We start from the raw sequence: 24,265 nt of genomic DNA on the forward strand, positions 1-24,265 counted from the left end.
GTACTATGGTGGGAATTATGTATTTCCAATTATGACTATTAAGATGTGATGGTGTAATTGGTTATTTGAACTATTAAAGAATGAGAAATATATTTGATCTGGTGGTTTTTGATTTATTTAGTGGCCACAGGGACCATGGCCTTATGGTCGCTACGGTACAGCGCCATAGGGTGTATGGCAAAGGTTGGCACGTTCTTCATAAACACGTCACCCCAACGTCGCGAGCGTTCGGTTTGGCGGTCAAAACGCCGCCGGCGTCGACAACAGTTATGCGCGTCGTTTGTGTGACTGCACAAAACCGCTGTGAAAATGCTGGCTACGCGACGGAACGGCTAAACGCTGTTGTCGCTGTTGGGGGAGAGGCGGGCGAGAGCCCAGAGAGAATCGGCGGCACAGTCGGCAGAGGCCGGCGTTTCTTTCGTTGTTCACGTATCATGTGCGTAATCTTGCATTCGTGAGCGACTTTATAAACATCAAGAAAGTAGATGATACAGCCACTATGTGTGCCTTAATTTTTGTCTGCTGTTTTTAGGATAATAATTACGAACTACCTAGACCAACTCTATACAGTTGCAATGTTTACACAACTTTTTTTCGAGTGTGTCCCCCTTCACTGTGTCCTTGTGTACTGTGCACGCTAAATATTTCACTATGAATACCTACTAACTCGCCCAACTATCAGTTCTGCTCAAGGAAGTATGAGCTCATGCAGTCGACGATATTGACGATTCTGAAAGTGGGGAGTGCAGTGATCATGAAGGCTGGACCCAGTGGTCATGCCGATTAAAGAAAAAAGGGTTACGGACCCCTTTTTCACCATAAGCAATTCTTTCAAAAAGGCAGGCTTTATGTGCCAAAACAAAGCCCCCCCATGATAGTGAAACCAACACGATGGAAGGCGCTGACATTACTGAGCTTTGGGAGCACAATGCTAGTTTTAGCCTCTATATCGCTACAGATGATGAAAAGGTGGTGCTTCAATGGAGGAGTTTCCGAGTGCAGATATTGCTGCATTGTTCTGCAAAGGGATCTCCGACATGGCAATAATTGTCATGACAGATGGCAGCGTTGTGCTGTGTCAGCAGCAGTGATCAGATTGGCAATCGGGGTCAAAGACCCCGATTGACCCCGATGTTACGCAAAATGCGCTTTTGTCGATCAAGTCCCTCATTTATTTTGTGCACTGTTAAGGATTGCCGCCACTGTTTGCGCAGCATCTGGATGTGATGCACACTGCAGTTGTAAACGTGAAACTACCACACAAGCAAGTGCAGCTTTCTGACTATTTCTGTCTGCCTAACGCTCGACAGGCTGCTTAGAGGAATGAACAAACATTTCATTTTTCACAGCCTACTTTTACAATGTCTATTTTTTATCGCAAGTGGCAAATTTGTGTTTGGAGCTACAAAGGTATGTTTAGCAGCTTTTTTTTTACAATATTCTAGATATAGCAATGATTGATTTAACAATCAAATTTTAAATTCTTGTTAATATTTTTATAAGTGGACTGCAATGTAATCCTTTTGGCTGAAACGAAGCCTCACATCCTCGATCATAGCTCTGAGGGGTACTGGCAAGCACTCCCAGGTCGGGGTTCAGTGCACATACTAGTGTCGTGTAAATATCAGAATTTCCAAATAGTGGTTTTGAATATTTTGCTATTTGATATTCACCTTTAAAAAAATTTAGTGGCAATTTAGTGGTCAATACGAGAGAAGTGCATTTGGGGGCGTTACTACACACCTCTTTCAGCTCCCATATCCATAATTTAAATCTCCACCACATTGCTACTTTTAGGCTTTTCAAGCTTCAGGACTTTTAGGCTTGTAGCGCAGCTCAGAATGAGCGAAAAAAAGAGGGTGCAAATGCTATTGAAAAGGACCGAAGAACAGGCTGAGCGCTCACCCTGTTCTCCGGTCCTTTTCATTAGCCCATCCACCCTCTTTTTTTGCTCATTCTGAGCTGCGCTACAAGCCTACAATTCATGACATACCAACTTGCCCAAACTGCTACGCTGTTATTTAGGAGCTTACTCAACACGACCTGCCTCTTTGAGAAGAACGATGCCACTAACGGTGCTCCGGAGTAGACCACAGTCAGTCACACTATGTATATACACATACATGCTATTCTGAGCTCTCTCATCTACTTTCTATCTCTACTATGTGATCGGCTTACCACAAATACGCATTTTTCCACTTTCACACTCCTAATGCGAACGCATTAAACGAAAATCATGTTAGGCTTTGCAGCGTGCAATGATTGGTTCTCTATATATTGCTTTGCCACAATACAGCTTTGTTGTGCACTGAAGCATATCTGCTGTATAGTGAAACATGCCAAATGGGGAAAGGGGCCTAGTATGTTTTCCTTATACACGTGTGCACCGCCGTCTCCAGTGCCATTACAAACACCGAGACATCTAATCAAAATAAAAGGTGTGGTACGGCACCATCTTCTGTTTACACTTCCTCTAGTCATTGCAATAAAGTACATTTTAAATTTGTGCATTGTTTTACTTTTGCGTCCTTTACCTTCCTACATGCACAAAGGCAGTTGCATCATGCTTCCCCATTCATTAACCTCTTTGTTCTTTGGCCTCTGCTCTTATTTCTGCCTATTTATACCTGCTTTTGTTGATGTCGCGTATTCCTTGACTTGTCTTCTGCATAAGGATGCTGTTTTTGAGTGGACTTATGAGTGCGACGCTTCTTTTCGACAACTGAAGTCCTTACTGACGACGGGTCCCACCTTTCAGCATTTCGACCCAGCCGCACCGACAGATCCACACCTATGATAGTGGCTTGGGACCCGGGTTGGTGGAGTCCTCATTCAACAATGAGACCGGAAAGAGCACGTCATTGTTTATGCGAGTCGTACGTTAAGTAAGCCTGAATGCAATTACACCTTATGGAGCAAGAATGTCTAGTGTTCATTTTTGCTGTACAACGCTTCCGCTCATACGTATATGGATGCCCATTCACAATCGTCACAGATCATCATTTGTTGTGCTGGCTTGTCAGCGTTCGTGATCCGTCTGGTCGTCTTGCTCGCTGAGCTCTATGTCTCCAGGAGTACAACCTCAAAGTGGTCGCCGACACGCAGATGCTGACTGCCTTTTGCGAATGCCACTAAACACAACACTTTGTGGTGCGGATAACTTTGACCATTTGATTGCTTCTTTGGCACCAGCATTTCCTGATAAAGAGACCTTTGAGAAGGAGCAGCGAGAAGATTTCAGCTTAGAGCCACTTTTCAACGCTGCACACTACTCCACAACAAGCTGAGGCTACTGTGTTTGTGATGGCCTGCTCTAGAAAAGAAATTTCGCAAGCACTGGTGCCCGCTGCCTTCTGGTTCTGGAGAAGCTACGCTCCACTATTTTGCTGGTCACGGACAACGATCCTACCTCTGGACATTTAAGAGCAGCACGTGCATATCATTGTGCCAAAAAACGGTTTTACTGGCCCCGAATGCATCTGTCAACTGAAATGTATGTGGCCAGTTGCGCTCAGTGTCAGGCCGACAAGCATCTAACTACGATGCCAGCCAAACTCCTACAACCACTGAAGCCTCCAAGCTCTCCTTTCTAGCAAGTTGGAATTGATCTCGTAGGTCTCTTTCCCTGCTGATCGAAAGGGAACCGTTGGATCATTGCATGTGCCGACCATTTGACCAGGTACTGCGAGATGGCTGCTTTGCCATCTGTAACCGCCAGCCAAGTTTTCCTTTTTCTGCTGCACTCGATCATTCTCCATCATGGCCCTCTTCGAGTCATCATCAGCGACCGCGGCCACCAGTTTACTGCAGATGTCGTCGAAGAGCTTCTTTGATTGTGCGCATCCAGCTTTCGCCGTTCAACACTGTATAACCTGCTAACAAATGGCCTGACTGAGCACACTGCAAACTGGTGAACATGTTCTCCATGTATGTCGCATCGAACCATAAAGACTGGGGCGACAGTTTGCTGTTCATAACATACGCCTTTAACATTGAAAAGCACGAGACTACTGGCTACATCCTATTTTTCCTCCTCTACGCTCTTCCGCTGCGGCGCACACTGGACACCATATTTTCTTTCTCCACCCAAACGATCTCACCATTGCCGAGACTCCGTGTCTCAGAGAAGCTCGACGCTTGGCCCGCATGTGTACTCTGGCTTTCAAGACTGGTCAAAAGCACGGTACTGCAGGCACCATTGGGATGTCATCTATTCTCCATGGGATTTAGTCGAACTATGGTGTCCGGTGCACAAACGTGGCCTGTGTCAAAAACTTCTCGCCAACTATACTGGCTCGTACGTTATTGTTGACCAGCTCAGTGAAGTAAATTATCAACTGGCATATTTCACCACAACTGGACGGTGCTCTGCCAAGACTAAAGTTGTGCATGTCGCTCGTCTGAAGCCCTTCACTCCGAGAAAATAACTGACTTGCCCGACGGGCTTCGTCTAGGAGGGGAGAAATATTACAGTAAATGTAGCCGCATGATGATGATGATGGACAAATAGAGCAGTTTTATCAGGATGTTAAATTAGCAATGAAAAAGGTGCAAACTCGGTATACTATAGTCATGGGTGGCTTTAAAGGGGCACTAAAGAGAAACCGGAAGTTGAGCTTTAATGGTAGATTATCCTATCAAAATCACAGTCATACCATTCTTACGGCGAACAAATGTTTAATAAGCGAGAAAATAGCGAAAAACTGAAGGATAGGTGCTGACGCCCCTTCGAATTTCCCGTACTACACGTTCGTGACATCGGAGATTACAAACGCAGGCCGGTCGCGATTAGTCGAGAGCGATTTATCGCTGTTAATAAAATGCAAAATGGAATACACCTTAAACGTACATAAACAGCATTTGTCAACCTTTAATACCGTTTCAAGCGAGGAAGTACAAGTTTATCGCAAAATTAAATAAATACGAAAAAATGGCATCGCGGTACATGCGGTCGTGATAGTTTTGTAGTTTCGTTTTTGCTCCATGCATCATCGCGCGCGCCTGTTTCACTCTACAATGTTTGGTTGCATGTTGCGTGGCTCAAAAAACGTCGACTTCTCGGGAAACAGCCAGAAAATGCCTCGTGTGTGTAGTGTTGAAGGCTGTATAAACTGCCCAAGGTGCTTGCTCAGGGGCAGCGGCAGTGTTGACCCGATTGTGTCCTTTCATGTGATCCCGCGCAATGAGCCTCGGCTCCCCGGCATTCGCAATGGCTCAGTGCTCTGCCGATGATAAAACGGCAAAAGAGCCAGAGAAACCGATGGTGTGCTCTCTGCATTTCTCGCCCTCGGATTATGTATTTAATCCTGACCGCTGGAAGTATCTTGGCGTGCCCCAGAGGCCAGTCCTTTCTCGAGCAGCTGTTCCCTCAATGCAGCCTTCATTAAACCCCCTACCGGTGTCCCTGCAGCAGCAAACTGGCGGCTCGGTGAGTGCTGAATGTCATTAAATAAAGCCACGAAATAACCATACCGAGTACATGCGCAACTTTCTACGCTGGTTCTTTCGGGAACATCGTCGCCTGGCGGACCGGACGCCTCGCATTCTGTCGACGAAAACGAAGCTCTGCTTTCCGCCGGCGTGGCCGGCGGCTCACCCCCATCGCATGCGGAAACACCTACCGCTCGAGCATGGAGGATCGTTTCGCGCTCCGTTTCACTGAATATCGCTGAAATGCAGTCCTGCTTCCCTGGCGAGCTCTTCGTTACAAGCTTCAGTGGTAGCAACGGTATCCATCGCGGCGAACGCAAACGCAGCGGCCATGATGCAGTTAGTGCCTCGGCCGTTTACGCAAGCGGTGATGTATCATGGCGCATTCTGATTCGCTGAGAGCAATGAAATCTGTGACGACACTGCTTCAGCTCCAAATCTGGGCCGAGAGAAATTGAGGAAGAGATATTTGGTCTTTGTTTACGAATTTCTCTGCTAATAACTCATATTTTTGCACCCAACAAAAACTGCATGCATTCCTGAAGGTCCCTCTTTTATTCCAGCTGAACTTCCTGCTTCTCTTTATTGTCCCTTTAATGCAACAGTGGAGGAAAATTGGGTGGGAGAATGGGTGACTGGCAACTATGGCATCAGCTCTAGAAATAGTAGACGAGAGATGTTGTTAGAGTTTGCGAGCAATCGTCTCTGAATTATGAATACCTTCTTCCGGAAGTTTAATAACAGGGAGTGAACCTGGAAAAGCCCTAATGGAGAAACAAGAAATGAAATAGATTTCATACTCTGTGCCAACCCTAGCATAGTACGGGATGTAGAAGTGTTAGGTAGGGTAAATGGGAGTGATCATAAGTTAGTGAGGTCTAGGATTGTTCTCAGTTTGAAGAAAGACCAAATAAGAGGAAACAGGCCAACGTAGACATGAAAAGTGTTCGAGATATGTTCTACTGTCGTAAGCCTTTCGCAGAAAATAGGTTGCCCTGCTTTTGTGTAGTCAATGTGGATTGCTCCTTGTAGCGCTTTTAGAATACTGAACCGAAAGGGTTATTTTGTGTTCCATGGCTATGCATTTTAAAGTGTTCCTGCATTTATTCAATTGTATTTACCTCTTGTTCTGGATGTTGTAACAGGACTGCAATCACTCCAATTACTTTCTGCAGGCCTCACAAATGCAATGAGCCTTGGTGAATGCATCACTATTGCCAAAGAGGCATGCCCCACACCTTCCAAGGTCGTCATTCAGGTCGAGGTTGGCCTGCAGTGCAGCTTGCCTCTGGCTGACAAGTCTGTCGGATGCTCCTTGAAAGCATGGAGGGAGTCGAGGAGCGTGCAGACTACGGAGGCTGTGGATCAGTCAAGCTCCACCTCAGGTGAGCAGTGACCGGCACTTCTCTTATTTTTGCTTGCTTGTGCGAGTTTGTGGTCAATGGCCAAGTCTACCTACCTTGGTACGACCTGCTCAAGTGCATATGACATTCTTCTGCCGAGGACAATAGCAGGTTTGTTTTTCTTCTCCACATTTTGATTGGGGCAAAATGCAAAAATACTGCTCAACTGAGCATATTGAAGCACCTCAGGTGGTAGAGCTTAATCCAGAGCCCTCTTGTCCTGGTGTTGTTGTAGCCCTTACGTTGCTCTGCGATAATGTTAAACCCTGCAAATCTCTGCGTTACGCCTATATCAGTATATTAGTGTAAAAACGTGAATATAAATCAATTTGGAATGTAAGTAGACCCCTGTGCTTGAGGTGAACAAAAAAAAAAAAAATTCTTTAAGGCAGTTAACCGCAAAACATGTGTTTTATCAATATGCTCATTCATTAAGGGAGGCAAAAACTACAGGGAACTGTCAGAATTCTTGTTTTGCGACGGCTGCGAGTCACAACATCCTGCGGCACATCATTGATGATGACTAAGCAGAACTAGGCACGTGGAACACTGTCATCGTGAATGAGCAGTACTCATTGGGCTCCTGAGGGTCACGCCAGCGATCAGTTCAGCCAACCTCTAGGTGTCTTCTGCTGGCCATATACTCGTTTTGATGGTCTGCTGTCGATTGCACCTTCATGCCTTTCGCACAGTGTTTGGATACTGCAGTGGACTTGGAGAAACGAGACACTAGTGAGGAAATTCAATTGCCTTTGCAATGAATTGAACCTGCTGTTATGAGTTGAACTCGTGCATGTTGCAAACACAGGAAGATTGCGCGAAAGGTGTTTTGCAACACCAGACCGAGGCCCAGCATCTCCTTGATAATTGAGGCTCATGCGGTTGCAGCATCAGATTTGCAAAATGGTTTACATAATGTTTACTGGCGCTAGGTGGAATTCGAATGTGTTCTTTGTCCCAGCATAATAATAATAATAATAATACAGTTGCCGACCGATTTTTCGAACACCTGAATTTCCAGTGGCCATAGTACCGCCACGCACTCCATAGAGTTACTGTAAAACAACCTTTACTTTGGATGTTTCGAACGCAAGTCAAAAGCTACCGAAAATGCAAACAACATCGCCATCATTTTGTTTTTTCTGCAGCGTCAAACCCACGTTGCAGAGATATCGCATGCCAATTCAGAGCCTGCATTTCTGGTACAGCCTGGATAACAGGCAGCGCCTGCTGCAGCCTCCTGTGATGCTTTGTGCTGTCATTGCTGTTTGCACTTGTCTGTTACGTGTGGTCAGTTGTACTGTTTGTATCACCTCTCGTGCGCATTGTGGTTCGCTTCAGTTGAATACCGCGATGCTAGGCTTAGCTGCTTCAACAACCGATTGACTTCAGTGATTTCATCGGCACCTGCTAGTGATGGTGCCGACACCGCCTTTGTCCTCCACCTCCAATTCAGCAAAGGCTTCAAAGCGAGGAAATTATAGCAGGTTGACGATGGGAAAGAAGGCCACCATTATCAAGCAAGTTTAAAGTGGCCAGTCACAAGTGGACGTCGCAAAGAAATTTGAAATCTCGAAGCAGACAATATCAGACTACCTAGAAAATACGGTGAACATTTTAGAAGCCGCCGAGAAATTTGCTGGATCCCGACAGAAGAATGTCGGCAATGGTGCCCACCCAAAAATTGGTCATTTGTTGAATATCGCCGTGGTAGGCTACAGTCATTGCTCCAGCAGTTCGTGCCGCAAGACACGTTTAACTGCGACAAATGTGGGCTGTTTTGTGAGTTGCTACATGAAGAAACCCTTGCATTCACTGGGGACCCTTGCCACGGTGACATTCACCGCAAAGAACGGCTGACCGTCCTCGTCGACAGCAACATGCTGGGAACCGAAATGCTTGTATTGATAAATGAAATAATCTAAAATGCTATAAGGAAGCCTGTGTTCCAACGCTGTACAAAGCCAACAAGAAAGTGGGGATAACGCAACATGATGAGGTCCGGGGGTAGTGGCGATTCTCGCAGACTAACCCCCCCCCCCCCCCCCCCAGGTGCTCCAGGTTCTCTACGTAGTGCAGCGGAAGGTCCCCCGTGAAAACGAAGTCCCAGAGGGGGGGCTATCATTTGCAGGGCCTCCTGCGAGGACAATGTTTAGGCAGCCTGTCCTACCGTGTCATCCCTGTTGTCGTTTCCACCACTGTCATTCTCGCTATCTGATGCAAGCACGTTTGCAACAATCGCCTCATCAGTTGGAAGTTCTGATGTTTCTGGTGCGTCATCTGCGTGTAGAAACTTTTTGAGTCCTGAAGCATCCTCGTTTACTGTGGACCAAAGTTGGGTATCACTTCGTTGGTGGGAGCTTCGCAGGCTTCGTAAAAGTCACTGCTGCCTCAGACAATGCACGCTTTCCTAAAGCAGTTTCGCACCGTAGAAGCGCTTGGTGTGCACCATGCACCAAAAATAAACTGCACAGCCATCAATAGATAGATCTTCAAGTCTGGTTGCTCTCAGCATGTCCGCATGGCCATGTCCATCAACAAGAGTGCTCAGGACGCGGCATGATGCATTACCTTAAAATTGACGATCATGCCAACGTCCATGCCACGACGGCAAGCCTGCCGTTGTGTTCAGCTGTAGGAAAAAAACTTCCACACTTGACAGCTTAGACATGGAGTGTTAGGTGCTACAATTATCTAAGATGAGCACTGCCTTCCTCTTAGATGGCTGAATAGATTGATCTAACTCCAAGAGCCACTCACAAAAAGGTCCTCGCATCATCCATGCCTTGTGGTTGTGACGGTAGCGTAGTGGTATCCTGGAAGCACTGTGGAAGCAGCAGAGATTTTTCGATTTGCCAATGACAAATGGCAGGGCATTTGTTGCTCCTGTGCATGTTGGCGCACAAAAACACAGTGAGGCACAGCTTGCTGTTTTTGCCGCCCTTAAACATGTCTCCTTTGAGTGCATGCATTTTGGACGGCAGCATCTGGAAGAACAGCACTGTTTCGGTGCTATTATATATGTCGTCATCAGTGTAGTTGTTGAGGCCAGGGCAGCGTTCCTCCACCCACTTCTGCTTCGCCTCCATGTCAAGCGAAGCTCCCTCACCGGTGACAGCTTTGTAAACAATGCCGTCTCTTTCAATAACATGGACCCAGCTGCCACATGGCTGGAAGTCCACATTGTGGTTGAGTAGGGCAAGCTGCTCTGCCTTTGTAGCCAATGATGGGCAAGTTCATGGCACGGCACAGGGAAACCACTCGTAGAGAGCCTCTTCTACTTTCTTATAGGCAGCTCGTCGAACACATTTGCACCCATTGTCTACCGAGCAGCTTTCTTTGTCGAACTTCTCTGCTGAGCAGATGATCGTTGACACTGTCAGTTGCGATAATCCGTACTTCTTCACCAAGTCGCACACTTTTTTACCGTCTTTGTAGTCCTTCACGATACTGTAGTTCGTTTCCGAATCTAAAGCAGTGCGCTTTTGTGACAATTGATAGTGTGCTGCACTAGCTGTAGCGTCACCGGCTACTTGTGCCACCTACTGCTGCGAGCAGAAGGGGGAGTGATGAGAGCAGGGCTGGGGCACTTTTGGATGAAGCAATAAAGCACTTGTTTTGTGTTCGCTATGACCTCGGGTCTTGGCTCCACTTTTTCCAGCCATACATGTGACAAACTGGTGACGAGGGTGCACCGAACCGCATGAACAACCATGTCGACGTTTGGTAGGATCGAAGCGTTCGAGGGGGAAGGTGACGCCTGGCCTGCTTACGTGGAGCGCCTCCAAGAGTTCTTCGAAGCCAAATATGTCGTGCCAGCAAAGAAAAGTAAATATTTTTGAGCTGCTGCGGGCCCCGTACCTATGCACTACTTCGCAACCTTGTACAGCTCAGACCGACCTCTCTGCCGTTCTGTAAATAAATGTTTCTCTTGTAAAGCCGAAAACGCCCGAAGATAAAACGCACGATGAGATACTGACCGTACTTGGTAGGCACTGCACCCCAACCCCATCTGTTGTAGTGCAATGGTTTCGCTTCAATTCGAGGAGGCATTCTGAAGGAGAAGCAGTCAGCGTCTTTGTTGCGGCCGTCATTGTTTGTTTGAACACTGAAATTATGGAACCGAACTCCATAACATGCTGAGAGACCGAATAGTATGTGGCATAAACAACGCAGCGGTTCAGACGCGGCTACTTGAGTTCCGACCTCACATTTGAGGACGCAGTGAAAACTGCCCTTGTGATGGAAGCCGCAAAAAAGGATGCCGGTGAACATTTGGGAAGTCGTTTCCAATGGAGTTGGACACCGGTGCAAGCGTCTCCGTAATACCAGTAGGCAAGTTTCAACGTGCCTTTCCAGAAATGAGTCTAGAACCTTCAAACACTTTTTGCGCGGGTTTAGTGGGTAGCTCGAGCAAGTCAAGGGCAAGGCAAACGTTTGCGTCAGATAGAAGGGGCACGAACAGGTCCTTCCGTTGTACCTCACAAGTGGCACTGCTCCAACATTGCTCGGCCGCAACTGGTTCCAAGCTTTGGGCATTGGCGTCGAAGGATTCAAACAAATTAACCAAGTTAGTAATGTCAGCGAGTTGATTGCTCGTTTTCCTAAGGTGTTTCCAGAAGTCATTGGCACGTTCATGGGATTTTCCACCAAAATTCTTGTGCCTTCAGATGGAGTGCCGAAATTCTGCAAACCACACCCAATTCCATTTGCGTTGGTTGACCTCGTAACGCAGGAGATCATGAGGTTGCAGCCTGAGAACATTCTCGTTTCCATGAGGACAGCCAAATGGGCAGTGCCGATTGTGCCTGTTCATAAAAAAAATGGCACAGTTAGAATTTGCGGAGATTTCAAGCAAACAGTCAATGCTGTGTCGTTCATGGAAACCTACGCAGTTCCGCGTGCTGAAGAGCTGTGGGCAGCCATGTCGGCAGGTCAGAAGTTTACAAAACTTGACCTGCGAGACGCCTACCAGCAGATATCTCTGGATGGCAGAAAGCCATGAATGCGTGACCATCAACACCCACATGGGTCTCTTCCAGTATACACGCTTACCTTTTGGTGTTTCTGCTGCACCTGCTATCTTTCAGCGAGAGATGGACAATCTGCTTCGTAGTCTGCTGAAAACAGCTGTGTACAGTTGAATGTTGATAATTCGAACTCGAAGGGGCCGGAAAATTTGTTCGAATTAAAGGACGTATTTTTGAAGTATTCAAGCACCATAGCACGATGCACGAACGGTGCGAGTCTCGAATATCGCGGCGCACAGGCGCATAAAGAGCGCAACTGCTCACGCCGGCCAACGCTTGGTTCCCGATAATGGCAGAAAACGAAGCTTCAGGGAGCGGACGGTGTCGGCATGGCGACGGGCGGGCACGCGCCAAGACCGTGGAATGTGAGGGAGAAGGGCGGCAGAGACATGGATTTGGCCTCGGCAACTCCGCCGCTTCGGTGGCAGTGGCTTTGGTGGCTCCCCTTGCCTTCTCTTCCAACTCTCTCGCAGCTCCCTCACCCTTCGCTATGCCGGCGCCGCCCCGGCACCAGCATAGCCCGCTCCCCGAAGTTTCCTTTTCTGTTGTTATCAGGATGCGAGCGTTTGCCGGATGGCACCTCCGCCGCTGCATTAAGGGGTCTCTCCAAAGCGGTTGCTCTATGGCCGTGTCGGAGCAATGCCGGTCGGAGGTGCTGCCGCGTTATTTGGCGCACTGCTAAGAGCATTCTCGGTCTGTGGTACATTCGAATTAACCGTAGCAAATGCTCTCGCGTTCGAATTGCCGACCATTTTTTCCCATTGAAATACACATAACTTTGATGGGACCACAGCGTCAGTTCGAATAAACCGGCAGTTAGAATTAAGCATGTTCGAAATAACGAGATTGGACTGTACTTTGATGACATTGTTATTACAGGCATCGACTACAAAGACCACTTGGCAAATCTGACGAATGTCTTGCAGAAACTTTGGGAAGTGGGCCTTAGGGTGAAGCTGGAGAAGCGTGTTTTCTTCGCTCCCGAAGTGGAATACCTGGGCCCCTTCATATGCAAGCAAGGTCTAAAGCCCAACCCTAAGAAGGTAGAGGCCATCATCTATACGCCCGAGCCACAGAATGTGAAGGAGCTTCAAAGCTATCTTGGCCTGCGTAATTTCTACAGATGGTTTTTGTCAAACATCTCAACAAGACTGCGTCCCTTGCATCAGCTGCTTCTTGAATGGGAAAAGTGGAGCTGGGAAAAAGAGCAACAACAAGCATTCATCACAAGTACAATTAAAAGGCTCTTGTCAAATGCACCTGTGCTGGTCCACTACAGTTCTGAGAAAGCACTTGTGCTCAGTTGTGATGCGTCACCGTATGGTGTTGGTGTAGTCTTGGCACAGACCGAAGCAGATGGAACCGAAAGACCTGTAGCTTTTGCGTCACATACTATGCTTGCTGTTGAGCGGAACTATAGTCAGACTGACAAGGAAGGTCTTGCTTTGGTTTTTGGTGTCGGCGAATTTCATCAGTACCTGTGGGGAAGGCCGTTCACTGCTGTAACAGACCACCAGCCAGTGCTGGGACTTTTTTGTTCAAGTCGAGGCGTGCCAAGCCAGGCATCACCGAGAGTCCTTCGGTGGGCACTCACACTATCAAGCTATCAATTCAAGCTGTCTACAAGCCAGGCAGTATAGGCCATGCTGATGAACTCCGCCGGCTACCTCTTCCCGCAACTGAGGTTCATGACTCTATGCCTGCCAATGTCTTTATGTTAGAACAAATATACCCTGATGTCCTGTCACTTGCAGTCATTAGACGTGCTACGGCAAGGGATCCATGCTGTCACAAGTGGCTGAGGCTGTCCTGACCGGGAGTCCTTTTCCAGAAGGTGGAGACTGGGGCCCTTATACTGCGAGGGACCAATGAACTTAGTCTGCATGAGGGATGCCTCTTGTGGGGAGCCCGTGTCATCGTTCCCAAGTCCCTGCAATCCCAAGTACTTAAGCTTTTGCACGCTGGCCACCCTTGAATTGAGAAATCAAAGATGATTGCTAGGTCCCATGTGTGGTGGCCTGGAATCGACAATGACATGACGAACCAGGTGCGGGGCTGCCCTGTTTACCAAGTGCACCAGAATTCTGCCAGGAGGATACCAGTTATGCCATGACCATTTCCTGGCAAGCTCTGGTCCAGGATCTAAGTTGATTTTGGAGGTCCATTCATGGGACACTACTTCCTCGTGATGGTGGATGCTTTTTTCAAGTGGGTAGAAGTTCACTCTAATCCCTCACCATCTGCAGAGGCCACGATTTCTGTTTTCAGGACTGTCTTTTCTCAACATGGTCTGCCAGACATCATTGTTTCCGCCAATGGGCCAGCATTCACCAGCAGCCAGTACACTGACTTCCTGAACTGGAATGGCATCCGTCGCATGCTAGTGCCTCCATATCAGCCTGCTTCCAACCGGGCTGCAGAGCGGGTAGTACAGACTATCAAAGATAAACTGAAGAAAAGCACACCAGGTGAATTCAGGACACAAGTGGCCAGGGTGCTCTTCCACTACCGCTCAATGTCTCGTAAAGTAACAGGTCGTGCGAGTTGCTCATGGGAAGGAGAATCAAGACACCCTTGGATATCATGTGCCCAAGTTTTCGATCGTCTGTTTAATTGAAGCAGATAAAGCAAAAATTGCATGCGGACAAGGGTTGCCTCATTGCGCCAATAATGGACCCAGGTGCCCCAATGTTCACCAGGAACTTCCGATCAGGTGCACCATGGGTACCTGCTTCTGTTAGCGGTCCTACAAGCTGCCCCTCATCTGAGATTGTATTACAAGATGGAACTATGTGGCACAGACATGGGGACCACATTCGCCCTAAACTCGTACAGCCACCACCACCTGCAAGCATTGTGCCTCCAGATCAGCCAGCTGAGCAACAAGCAACAGAGCCTGTGGAGCCTGTAGGAGTTGCTGCTGAGCCAGAACAGCCACAGCCCCACAACAGAACTGGGCTGCCAGCAGCAGTCTTCCCATCGGGAGAAAGCCCTGTCGCACTGCGAAAAAGTGCCCGGACAAGATGCCATGTGAACCGGTATTTTTCATGACAAGAACTAAAGGGGGAGGAGTGTGACAATTGATAGTGTTGTGCTGCACTAGCTGTAGCGCCACCGGCTACTAGCGCCACCTACTGCTGCGAGCAGAAGGGGGAGTGACGAGAGCAGGGCTGGGGCAGTTTTGGATGAAGCAATAAAGCACTTGTTTTGTGTTCGCTGTGAGCTTGGGTCTCGGCTCTACTTCTTCCGGCCATACATGTGGCAGCTTTCGTTTCACCGGCAACGTCGTGCATTGCCGATCATCAGCGAGCGGATCATCCATCTTCCATTTTGGCAGCGAGTCAAACGAGGCGGAGTACCACGTGGCCAGGAATGACTTCGACGCAACCTACAAAGACGAGCACGAGTGACTTAATCCATTGGCACTGCAGAATGAGAGGCCAGGGGGCCAGCGAGCAATCTGGGAGGACTGCAGTTGGCACGGTCCTTTCGTGTCTCGGAGGGTGGCGTGGCATAGAGCTATGGGCGCGGACCATTCGTGTTCAGGGAGGTGGGAGTGTGATGGGAGAGAGGCACATGCAGTGGCTGTTGGGGCGGCAGGGAGGGTACAGGGGCTCAATTTTTTCTTTCTTATTTTCAAGGGTTTCGCATTGCATTACCTTTCAGCACGGACACCCAGCAGCCAGACTTCATCTTTATAACCGATAATGCGGCATAGGGGCATCGTAGTACGTGGTTTATTTCACCATAAAAAACATACAAAATGACGGTGCAGCAGCTTCTCAGTGTTATAACTGATACATTGTTAAAACTGCTATCGTTATAAGTGGGTTTGGCTGTACAAGGTGTGGCAGGAAAGTAATGAAACTGGCAACACTGGGAGTGATCTGGCAGTGATGCGGGCGCCCCCTTCACAATGTGCATCAGCCACTCCCAGACGCTCAGTGCAAGTTTCAACTCCGTGCGGTACACAGGTGACCTTAGAGAGTGTGGTAAGTGAAGTGTTTTTGTACTGCACTACAAAAATGGTTGCCAGTACAACTGACAATCACTAGAAAATATGAAAAGAGCCATAGAGGATAATTTGGATAACTACACTACGCGAACAAACCACATGCAATTAGACCTCTCATAGCTCGGTACGAGGGAAAATGTCGCGAATACTATGTCTCCAATCAAGCGTTTTCTGTTGCTAACATGTTAGGCCAACGAGATTACCCCGTTGGAGCGGCTGTACACAGTTCCTTGATTTTTCAGTAACACATTTCAAGAAGCAGGATACCTCACATGAACAAATAATACATGAGCTTCATACAGAACAAGACGCATGCAGCACTTACATCCATGGGTCAAAGATGGGAAATTATGTGGGAAGCAGCGTCGTTGAAGGTACATGGGAACATACCGTATTTACACGATTGTAAGTCGACTCGAATGTAGGTCGACCCCCCCAAAGTTGCATGTCTCAAAAAAAAAAAAAAAAAAAATTGGGGGGGGGAGGGGGGAGAAAAACCACGCGAGTGCATTTCACACAAGGGAAATTTATTGATGGGGTTGCTAAGACTACTCATCGTCACTAGAGTTGACCTCACTGGTACTGCTGCAGTCATAGCTGCTGCGGTCCCAATGCATGTCGTCATCAAAAGTGAGTCCACATTTCGCGAACGACCGCACCACGACATCGTGCGGTACAGCCCCCCACGCAGAGAGGACCCACCCGCACACAGTAGCCAGAGAGGCCAAATTTTCTCGCGCTGAAGCCGCCACTGCCACACCACACGTTCACTGACTCCAGAATTGCGTCCCGCTGCGCGGTTGTTAGTTTCCTCAACATGGAGGATAGCAGCCCGTTTGAACGCTGCTGAGAACGAGTGCCGAAAGTTCTTGGCACTCATGACAGGCGCGACGATTCAGCACAACAGCAGAAGTGACAGATGCCAGCGGCCGTCGAAAACAATCGTATATAAAGCTCTTCCGCCAACTACTAATACCCCCAACCGACGGCGCTTCCGCCAACTACCAATAGCCCCTAACGGCGGCTCTTCCGCCAGCTACCAATACCTCCCAAACGGCGGCTCTTCCGCCATCTACCAATACCCCCTAAACGGCAGCTCTTCCATGATCGATGCTCCCACAAGAGCCGTGCGCTCATGGTGTGCGCAATCAAAATGTATGCAATACTGTAAATTATTACGCTACGCTTCTACCGTAACCATAAAAACGTAGGTGCAAAGTTGTAACCACGCCGTAGCGCCCCTGATTTCTCGTTTCTCTTGCCGTTACTAGCGGTACACGGTTCGGTTTCGATTCTAAGTCGACCCCCCAACATTGGATTGCCAAATTTGAAAAAATGGGTCGACCTACAATCGTGTAAATACGGTACTGTTAGGCTACCACAGTTTGCCTCTGTTTTCACAGCGGAATGTTATACTGTGTGGATGGTAGTGGCAAAAATTATAACAGGCAAACACTCAAAAGCAGTCGTTTATACAGACTCTTGTAGTGCACTAAAGGCATTTAATTTGCAATCTGAGCACGAACTCTTCATAGGGGATATTTTGAACGTGTCACAAGTATGTCAAGGCCAATCCATTCACTTCTGCTGGGTCCCAAGCCACGTCGGTATTCCAGGAAATGAAAAGGTGGATGAGAGTCTGGTGTTTTGCTTTGGCTCAACAATTTCCAACAATTCAACAACTGCCACTTACTGAATTTGTCCTTAGTGAATGAAAAAAATGTTGCCATCAAGAACGCTTCATCGAGGTTATTTTGTGCTGACTTCGAATAGGGCACACATCTCACATATAATTATTTATTGAAAAAGGAAGAACAACCAACATGCGATAACTGCGACGAACCTTTAACAGTGATGCACATTCTAATCACATGTCAAAATGTCAAAACAAAGAAGAAAATGCTTTCACAAATTATACAAATTACGCATACCTTTACACCCAGCTTTCATTTTTTGAGATGAACTGGTTTTATGAATAGGCTTTAGAGCAACACAGCTTTTGCAACCTCTACCATTGTTTTTTTGACACGTTTAGTCTGGCGCAGTAAAGCCTAAGTCGCTTTGTGCCATTAAACACGATTTAACTAACTTTACCTGCTAGTGTGTTGATTTGCAGTGTGCTTTGCAGAGGCAGACGTTTCTTTAGATCATTTTTTGTCGGTTTCAGCAATCATTTGCTGCAATTTTGTGATGGCAGAGCACAAGGAGCAGAGTGCGTGTCAAATAGTTTTCACTTTGAGCGAAATTGCAACTGAAGATGTTGTCATACTTTGTTAAGCCTATAAGAACGACACTGAGTAAAGCCCAAATCAGCAAGTAGTTTTCTCAGATAAAGAATGGCGAGATCACGGCAGCGCAGTGTGTGCTGCCGTGAAGCCACAGTTCAGGGCAATGTTCTCCACCTTTCAATGTTATCTCCTACGCTCTTTGCTTGTTGAAGCTCCTTCTCCCCGCCTTCATAGCCGCTCGTTACCCTGCTCTTTATGGGTCACCATTTTGCGCTCTACCAGTTAGCAAATAGTGCACACAGCGCAGCCAAATTACAACTCGAATCACGATAAGCTGATCTCAACGATCCAGCAGCATCTTCTAATAAGGGGAAAAAAGTCGCTGGCCGAAGATACTACATGATGTCGTGTATACTCGAGACTGCTTTTGTAAACACTTCAGGGTTGTGTGCAGTTATTGGCATGGTCGAAGTAATTTTAAATGCGAAAGCATTATATGTCCCATTACGGCGAAAATCCGGTGGCGGTGGCATTGCCACCAAGCGATCATACCAAAAATGGCCGACGGCACGGAGTAAAAACACGTTAAAAATCAAGGGCTTTGAAAAGAAAATTTTGTAAACTTTGGTCTGGGTGGGAATCGAACCCAGGCCTCTGGGGTGTGAGATGAGCACGCTTCCTCAACGACACGCCAGCTTCATGGTTCTGGTTGACTAAAGGTGTGCCTACTGCATGCATCATTGCACACGTCACGTCATACTAAAGGTGTGGCCTAGTGCATGTGTCATTGGGCATGTGACGGTGCAGTCAATGGGGAAGAGGTGGCGTCATGTCATGAGTGTATAAAATGAGTATAAAATTTAAGTGTTATTGTCTAATTCAATGTCGCTTAGCGCTCCTTCGAATTATGAACTCCTGGTGAGCAAGAGAACGTGTTGAGATGCTTATCGCATTTTGGTGTGGCCTTACCGAGGTGCAGTTAGAACGCAGGCTGCTAGGAGCTTGCTCGGGAAATAACATTTCACCAAAGGGACTATCATGTTTTCACATTCACACGTAAGAAGTCCTAAGCGTCTCTGGCGAATTTTTTTAATCTTGCAGAATATTGTATATTTTTTTTGTGGGCTATTCTGAAAGTGGGTGTGGGTTGTAAGAGTTGGCAGGCTATACGCCGCGTAGAAAAATAGGGCATGTTCTAGCCGGCTCTTTACAATCTCAACTTGCGGAAACATTGCCAAAGTTATGCATGTGATCAAAAATAAACCCACTAATCAAGTCTCATATGAGAAATTTGTTGTGCTAGCGAATATAAGTTTTGCAAATCCCAAATATAGCCTTTATATCCTGAGTGCTCGTTGAGGATCACAGAGCAAGCAGGGCAGGGTCGAAGGTTTTTGGCACTTTTTTAAGGGTCGTAGAAATCCGTGAAAGTTTTCAAACACTCCATATTCTCTCACTGTAACTTTTTGCGTTTCTGAAAAATAATTTGTGCAGGACACAATTAGGGTCATTAAGCATTCAGATGCAGGAATATCGAGTAACTCAAGAAGGACCACTATGCGTCCTGTTTTCTGCCATATCTGTAATCACCCTGAAAACCTCCCAAATAAAAAAAAGAAAGCTCATCATTAATTTTAGTATCTGTGTTCTTTTCTTGCATTTCATAGTACTACTTTGGTCTCATTTGTGCAGCATCGAGGCCTTCTATTTCTCCGTCAAGAGTCAACGGTGACAATTCACAGCAGGGATGCCTTCAACAAGATCACCCCCGTGGCTATGAGGCTGATAAACTGTTTCGTTTGGAAGCACATGTCAGGGTCCATACTGGCGAGCGTCTGTTTAAGTGCCATTTGTGCCCTCAGAGCTTCTCAAGAAGAGACATCCTTAAGAGGCACTTGTGCATTCACACGGGTGAGAAGCCATTTCAATGCCCTTCGTGCCCTCAGAGTTTCTCACGAAAGACGTACCTGAAGGAACACCTGCGCACCCACACAGGCGAGAAGCCCTTTCAGTGCCCTTCATGCCTTCAGCGATTCTCCCAAAGATCCAAGGTCAAGGAACACATGCGCACCCACACAGGTGAGAAGCCATTTCAGTGCCCTTCATGCTCTCGGAGCTTCTCACAAACGTCCCACCTGAAAACTCACCTGCACACCCACACAGGCGAGAAGCCAAAACAGTGTCCTTTATGCCTTGAAAGCTTCTCACGTAACTTCAGCATGAAGGAACACCTGCAAATCCACACAGACAAGAAGCCATATAAATGCCCTTCATGCCCTCGAAGCTTCTCGCGCAAGTCCAACATGAAGCAACACCTGCGCACCCACACAGGCGAGAAGCCCTTTCCGTGCCCTTCATGCCCTCGGAGCTTCCCACAAAGGAGCCACCTGAAAGACCACCTGCGTACCCACACTGGTGAGAAGCCATTCCAGTGCCCTTCATGCCCTCGGAGCTTCTCACAAAGGGGCCACCTGAAAGACCACCTGTGCACCCACACTGGTGAGAAGCCATTTCAGTGCCCTTCATGCCCTAAAAGCTTCTCTTATAAGACCAGCATGAAGATACACCTGCGCACCCACACAGGCGAGAAGCCGTTTCAATGCCCTTTATGCACTCGGAAATTCTCGCTGAAGTCTGCCGTGAAGCAACATATGCTCATTCATACAGGTGACCAACCACACCGTTGCACTGTCTGCTCCAAGTCCTTTGCACGGGTTGGTAACTTAATCAGACATAATAAAACACATCATCATGATAATTTAGAGTAGCATAAGTTACAAATCAGACATAATAAAACACATCATTATGATAATTTAGAGTAGCATAAGTTACATAAATATAGCATGAAAAAACACATGTGCATTCCCACTGGTGACTGACCATACCATTGCACCATCTGCTGCAGGGCCTTTGCGCAGGCTTAGTGCTTGAGCAGACATAAGAGAACACAGCACCATGATACTGTAAGTAGGTCAACAGCCATTTTGAACTAGAGTCTGAATTATGAATCTACAGATGTGTAGCATGCTGCAGGGCATTCTGCTGCATTAGGTAGCACAAGTGCTATGCTCCAAGCCATCGAACACTCTTTCCGGGTCATCATATTTCCCTAGATCTATTCTGAGCATATCATAAAAGAAAGAGCAAGAGAAATGATGAAAATCGACCTACACAAACCCATGTTATCACTCATAAAAGAATTCTTAACACAAGCAAAATGAGAGTTAACAACCTCAACCTGCACTGGAATTTTAGGTGCTCTAAATGCCACATTTCACTGCCATGAAGTCATGTGGTGACACCAATAGCAGCTGGGCGTTAGCAGAAGTTGGCACGCTACGGTTGCCAAGCCTGCTCTGCCTGTTCATCGTGAACCCATGGCCTCCCTGATCTGGCCGCGCACTGTGTAATCTGTGAGGCCATGGCATCACTTTTATTGTCGCAACAGCTTCTGCAAGGCGGCCATTGGCATGCCGAAGTGCTCGGCATGAGATGCGCGATTCTCATGATTGCAACACCTTGCCATTGGCTGTGCGATACTTGAGATGGTTGTAAAATGTAATGGCATAGCTTTTATTGCAGTACAGTAGAACCTTGTTCACACATTTAAAAAAGACGATAGGAAAAACATTCGCAGTTTGGCAATGTACTGAACGCTGGTGGTGAAAAATCTTAATTTCTGGGAACATATGAAAGGAGCCCTGGACGATTTTGACAATTTTGTACAGATGTACCGAGTTGAGAGGGCAGGTCCTTCTGTTAGGGCAGGTCCTTCTGATCATTAAGTGAGACATTCAAGCGCTCCTCCTAAAGCACATATTTTATTGCAGTAGGGGTGTGTAAATAGCAATTTTTGAGACCGAATTGAATAGTGTCACATTGTGGTGACGATGAAGAACACAGTAGAAAAACTGTGAATCACGAAGCTAACTCCTTGTTAAGCGAACCTGTGCCCCGAAAGACAGGCTACACTAAAAACACAACGGTTGCAGCGAGCACAGTCAGCGAACATCGGAAATCTGATCAGCGGCTCAAGCTTGTCGAATTTTATGCATCGCTCGTGGAATGTCCCATTGTCGTCGTTGGTGCCTGCATGGTTTCCAGAAACTACTACACAATTCATGTCATGCATTCAATCTGATTACACAAGGTTCGGCAAGGACGTACACGACAGATAGAATTAACTAGAACATTCATGTAAGTTCTACATCACGCAGGCACATCTTGTCGTGAGCGAGTTGTTAGCGGTGGAAACGTAGTCCCCGAGAATAGGATAAAAAAGTATGGATGTCAGTACGAAGCGAATAATGCCAGAAGCGAATCGAATATTGAATTCTTTTCAAATAGTTTTTGAATAATAAGCAGCCATTTTCACAATTGATGTAAAACAGTATTCACATAGTAGTACATAGTCATAAGGTTAGCATCTTTCTCTCATGAGATTGTGGATTCTCAAGTGTTGTTTATCAAAATGCACGAAAGGCGAAACAATTATGCAGTTTGTTCGTATATACAGGACTTTCGAAATGTTAGAATGATTCCTGTAACGTAGCCTGTTGCACTACGTAGATTCTCCAGTTTTATACATATGTTATGCCCGTGGAGATGAAAATATTGTACTTTTGCTCCAATTTGGTGTTTGCACAAAGTGGACATTCTAAGGTATCAATAACTATTAGAAAAGTATTCGTATTTACAAATAGTGACTTCGATTCGAAGACTATCGAATAGGACAGTATTTGATTCCGTACACAAAATTTGAGAATATTCACGCACCCCTTCTTATAAGATTTTAAAATGTGCATTGCTACTAATTGCAGTGGCACCCGTCCCCTGAGCTTTCAGGCTCCCTGTCACCATCTACGTAACAGGTGTGCGTGACATCAGTCGAGCAAGCTATCCGGATTGACTACTCACTTTTCGTCATTGATAATTTTTCCAGCTTTATGCTGTACAGAAGTTGTTCATGATAGTTGGAATGTTGGTTAACTTGTTTCTATAAAAAGAAGTAACAGAAAAAGAATACACGAGAATTTCTCACTGCACTCAAGTATTTCCGGCAGACAGCAAGTGTCGTCTGCTTGTGTTACAGCGTGCTCCATGTTGGTCTCGAGGTTTCTTTTCGCAACAACTATGAGTGCCCTTGTTTCATTTTGGGCTGCAAATCATTGGTTGTGTCAAGCTGCGACAGCGTATCGCAGCTTGATATAGTGTGTTCTACTTTGCTGCTGGTATAAATTATCGGCCACAGCATAATCGTGAGCAAGTCTTTTTAAATGTTTAAAATGTTTTACACTTGGTTACAGCAACATTAGCTCTGTGTTTGGCTGGTTGAGCACTGCACCACCAGGTGGCTGTACCGCGCAGGTCACTCACGTTTACGCCTCTGCCCATCCGTCAAAATACCCAGCTCACCTGCGTTTACCAGAGTACTGGACAGGCTCGCTACTTTAACAAAACGCTCATGACACACACTGCTTGGATAGCTCTTGCTGGGGTTCGATGGGCCTGGCAGCTAGCGTTTAGGTTGTAGAGGCTTTGCATGCTGGCTCCAAGTCACTGAAAGTAAACATCAAGACTTCGCATCATAATTCAGAATGAGTGAAGGCGGAGCTTAGTCCCAGTTGCTTGGCAAACCTGTGGAAGAGAAAAAGCATGGCTAGGGAGGAGGGTGACTTGTAATCGTTCATGGCTCTCTAAATACAGGACGTTTCACTTAAATTGTGGCCCAAATGTTTTACTGTAGCCGTACCTTACGTGTCTACAGAATTTGTCCAAATCGTTTGAGGAACCCTTTAAATTGTAAAAAGGAACCATAAATGTATCGGGTCATTTTTTGTGTCCTTCATTGTGAACGTTGGCTTCAGGAAATTGTACAAAACAAGGTCGTATCAACGAAGTTCTACTGTACTTGCAATATTGTTTAAATCTAAATTACAGAATACATTTTTAACCAATGATAATGGCATCACTCTGTCTGTAAAGCACACAAAATCACCATCAGTGCCATCAACAAGCTGTCCATAGTGCGTTTCAGGGCCCCTTTAAATGTGGGACTGCCCAGCCCTTTCGCACGATGTGCCTGTCTGATCTAGGCAGTTGCGGGGGCATTTTTAGCTATGAGAGTGTGGTTCATTACAGTGTGTTCATGTGATATTC

The 24,265-nt window shown here is 46.8% G+C and overlaps 3 protein-coding genes across 7 annotated transcripts in view; all 3 read left to right on the forward strand.

The window, feature by feature from the left end:
* LOC119453871 (zinc finger protein 675-like) overlaps window positions 1–24,265 on the forward strand; it is a 2,199,134-nt gene that overhangs the window by 1,385,981 nt on the left and 788,888 nt on the right. Inside the window, exon 7 of the mRNA XM_049666952.1 lies at window positions 6,606–6,815. Within this exon, the coding sequence (XP_049522909.1) occupies window positions 6,606–6,815 (210 nt within the window). The remainder of the gene's footprint in view (window positions 1–6,605; window positions 6,816–24,265) is intronic.
* LOC119454549 (gastrula zinc finger protein XlCGF57.1-like) overlaps window positions 1–24,265 on the forward strand; it is a 1,708,166-nt gene that overhangs the window by 1,022,100 nt on the left and 661,801 nt on the right. The window contains exon 5 of the mRNA XM_049666971.1: window positions 19,799–20,589. Coding sequence (XP_049522928.1) covers window positions 19,799–20,589 — 791 coding nt within the window. The remainder of the gene's footprint in view (window positions 1–19,798; window positions 20,590–24,265) is intronic.
* Window positions 1–24,265, forward strand: part of LOC125945267 (uncharacterized) — a 329,028-nt gene that overhangs the window by 295,775 nt on the left and 8,988 nt on the right. The gene's annotated exons all lie outside the window — the stretch shown is intronic.

Source organism: Dermacentor silvarum, chromosome 5, assembly GCF_013339745.2.
Source record: "Dermacentor silvarum isolate Dsil-2018 chromosome 5, BIME_Dsil_1.4, whole genome shotgun sequence".
Taxonomy (NCBI): Eukaryota; Metazoa; Arthropoda; class Arachnida; order Ixodida; family Ixodidae; genus Dermacentor; species Dermacentor silvarum.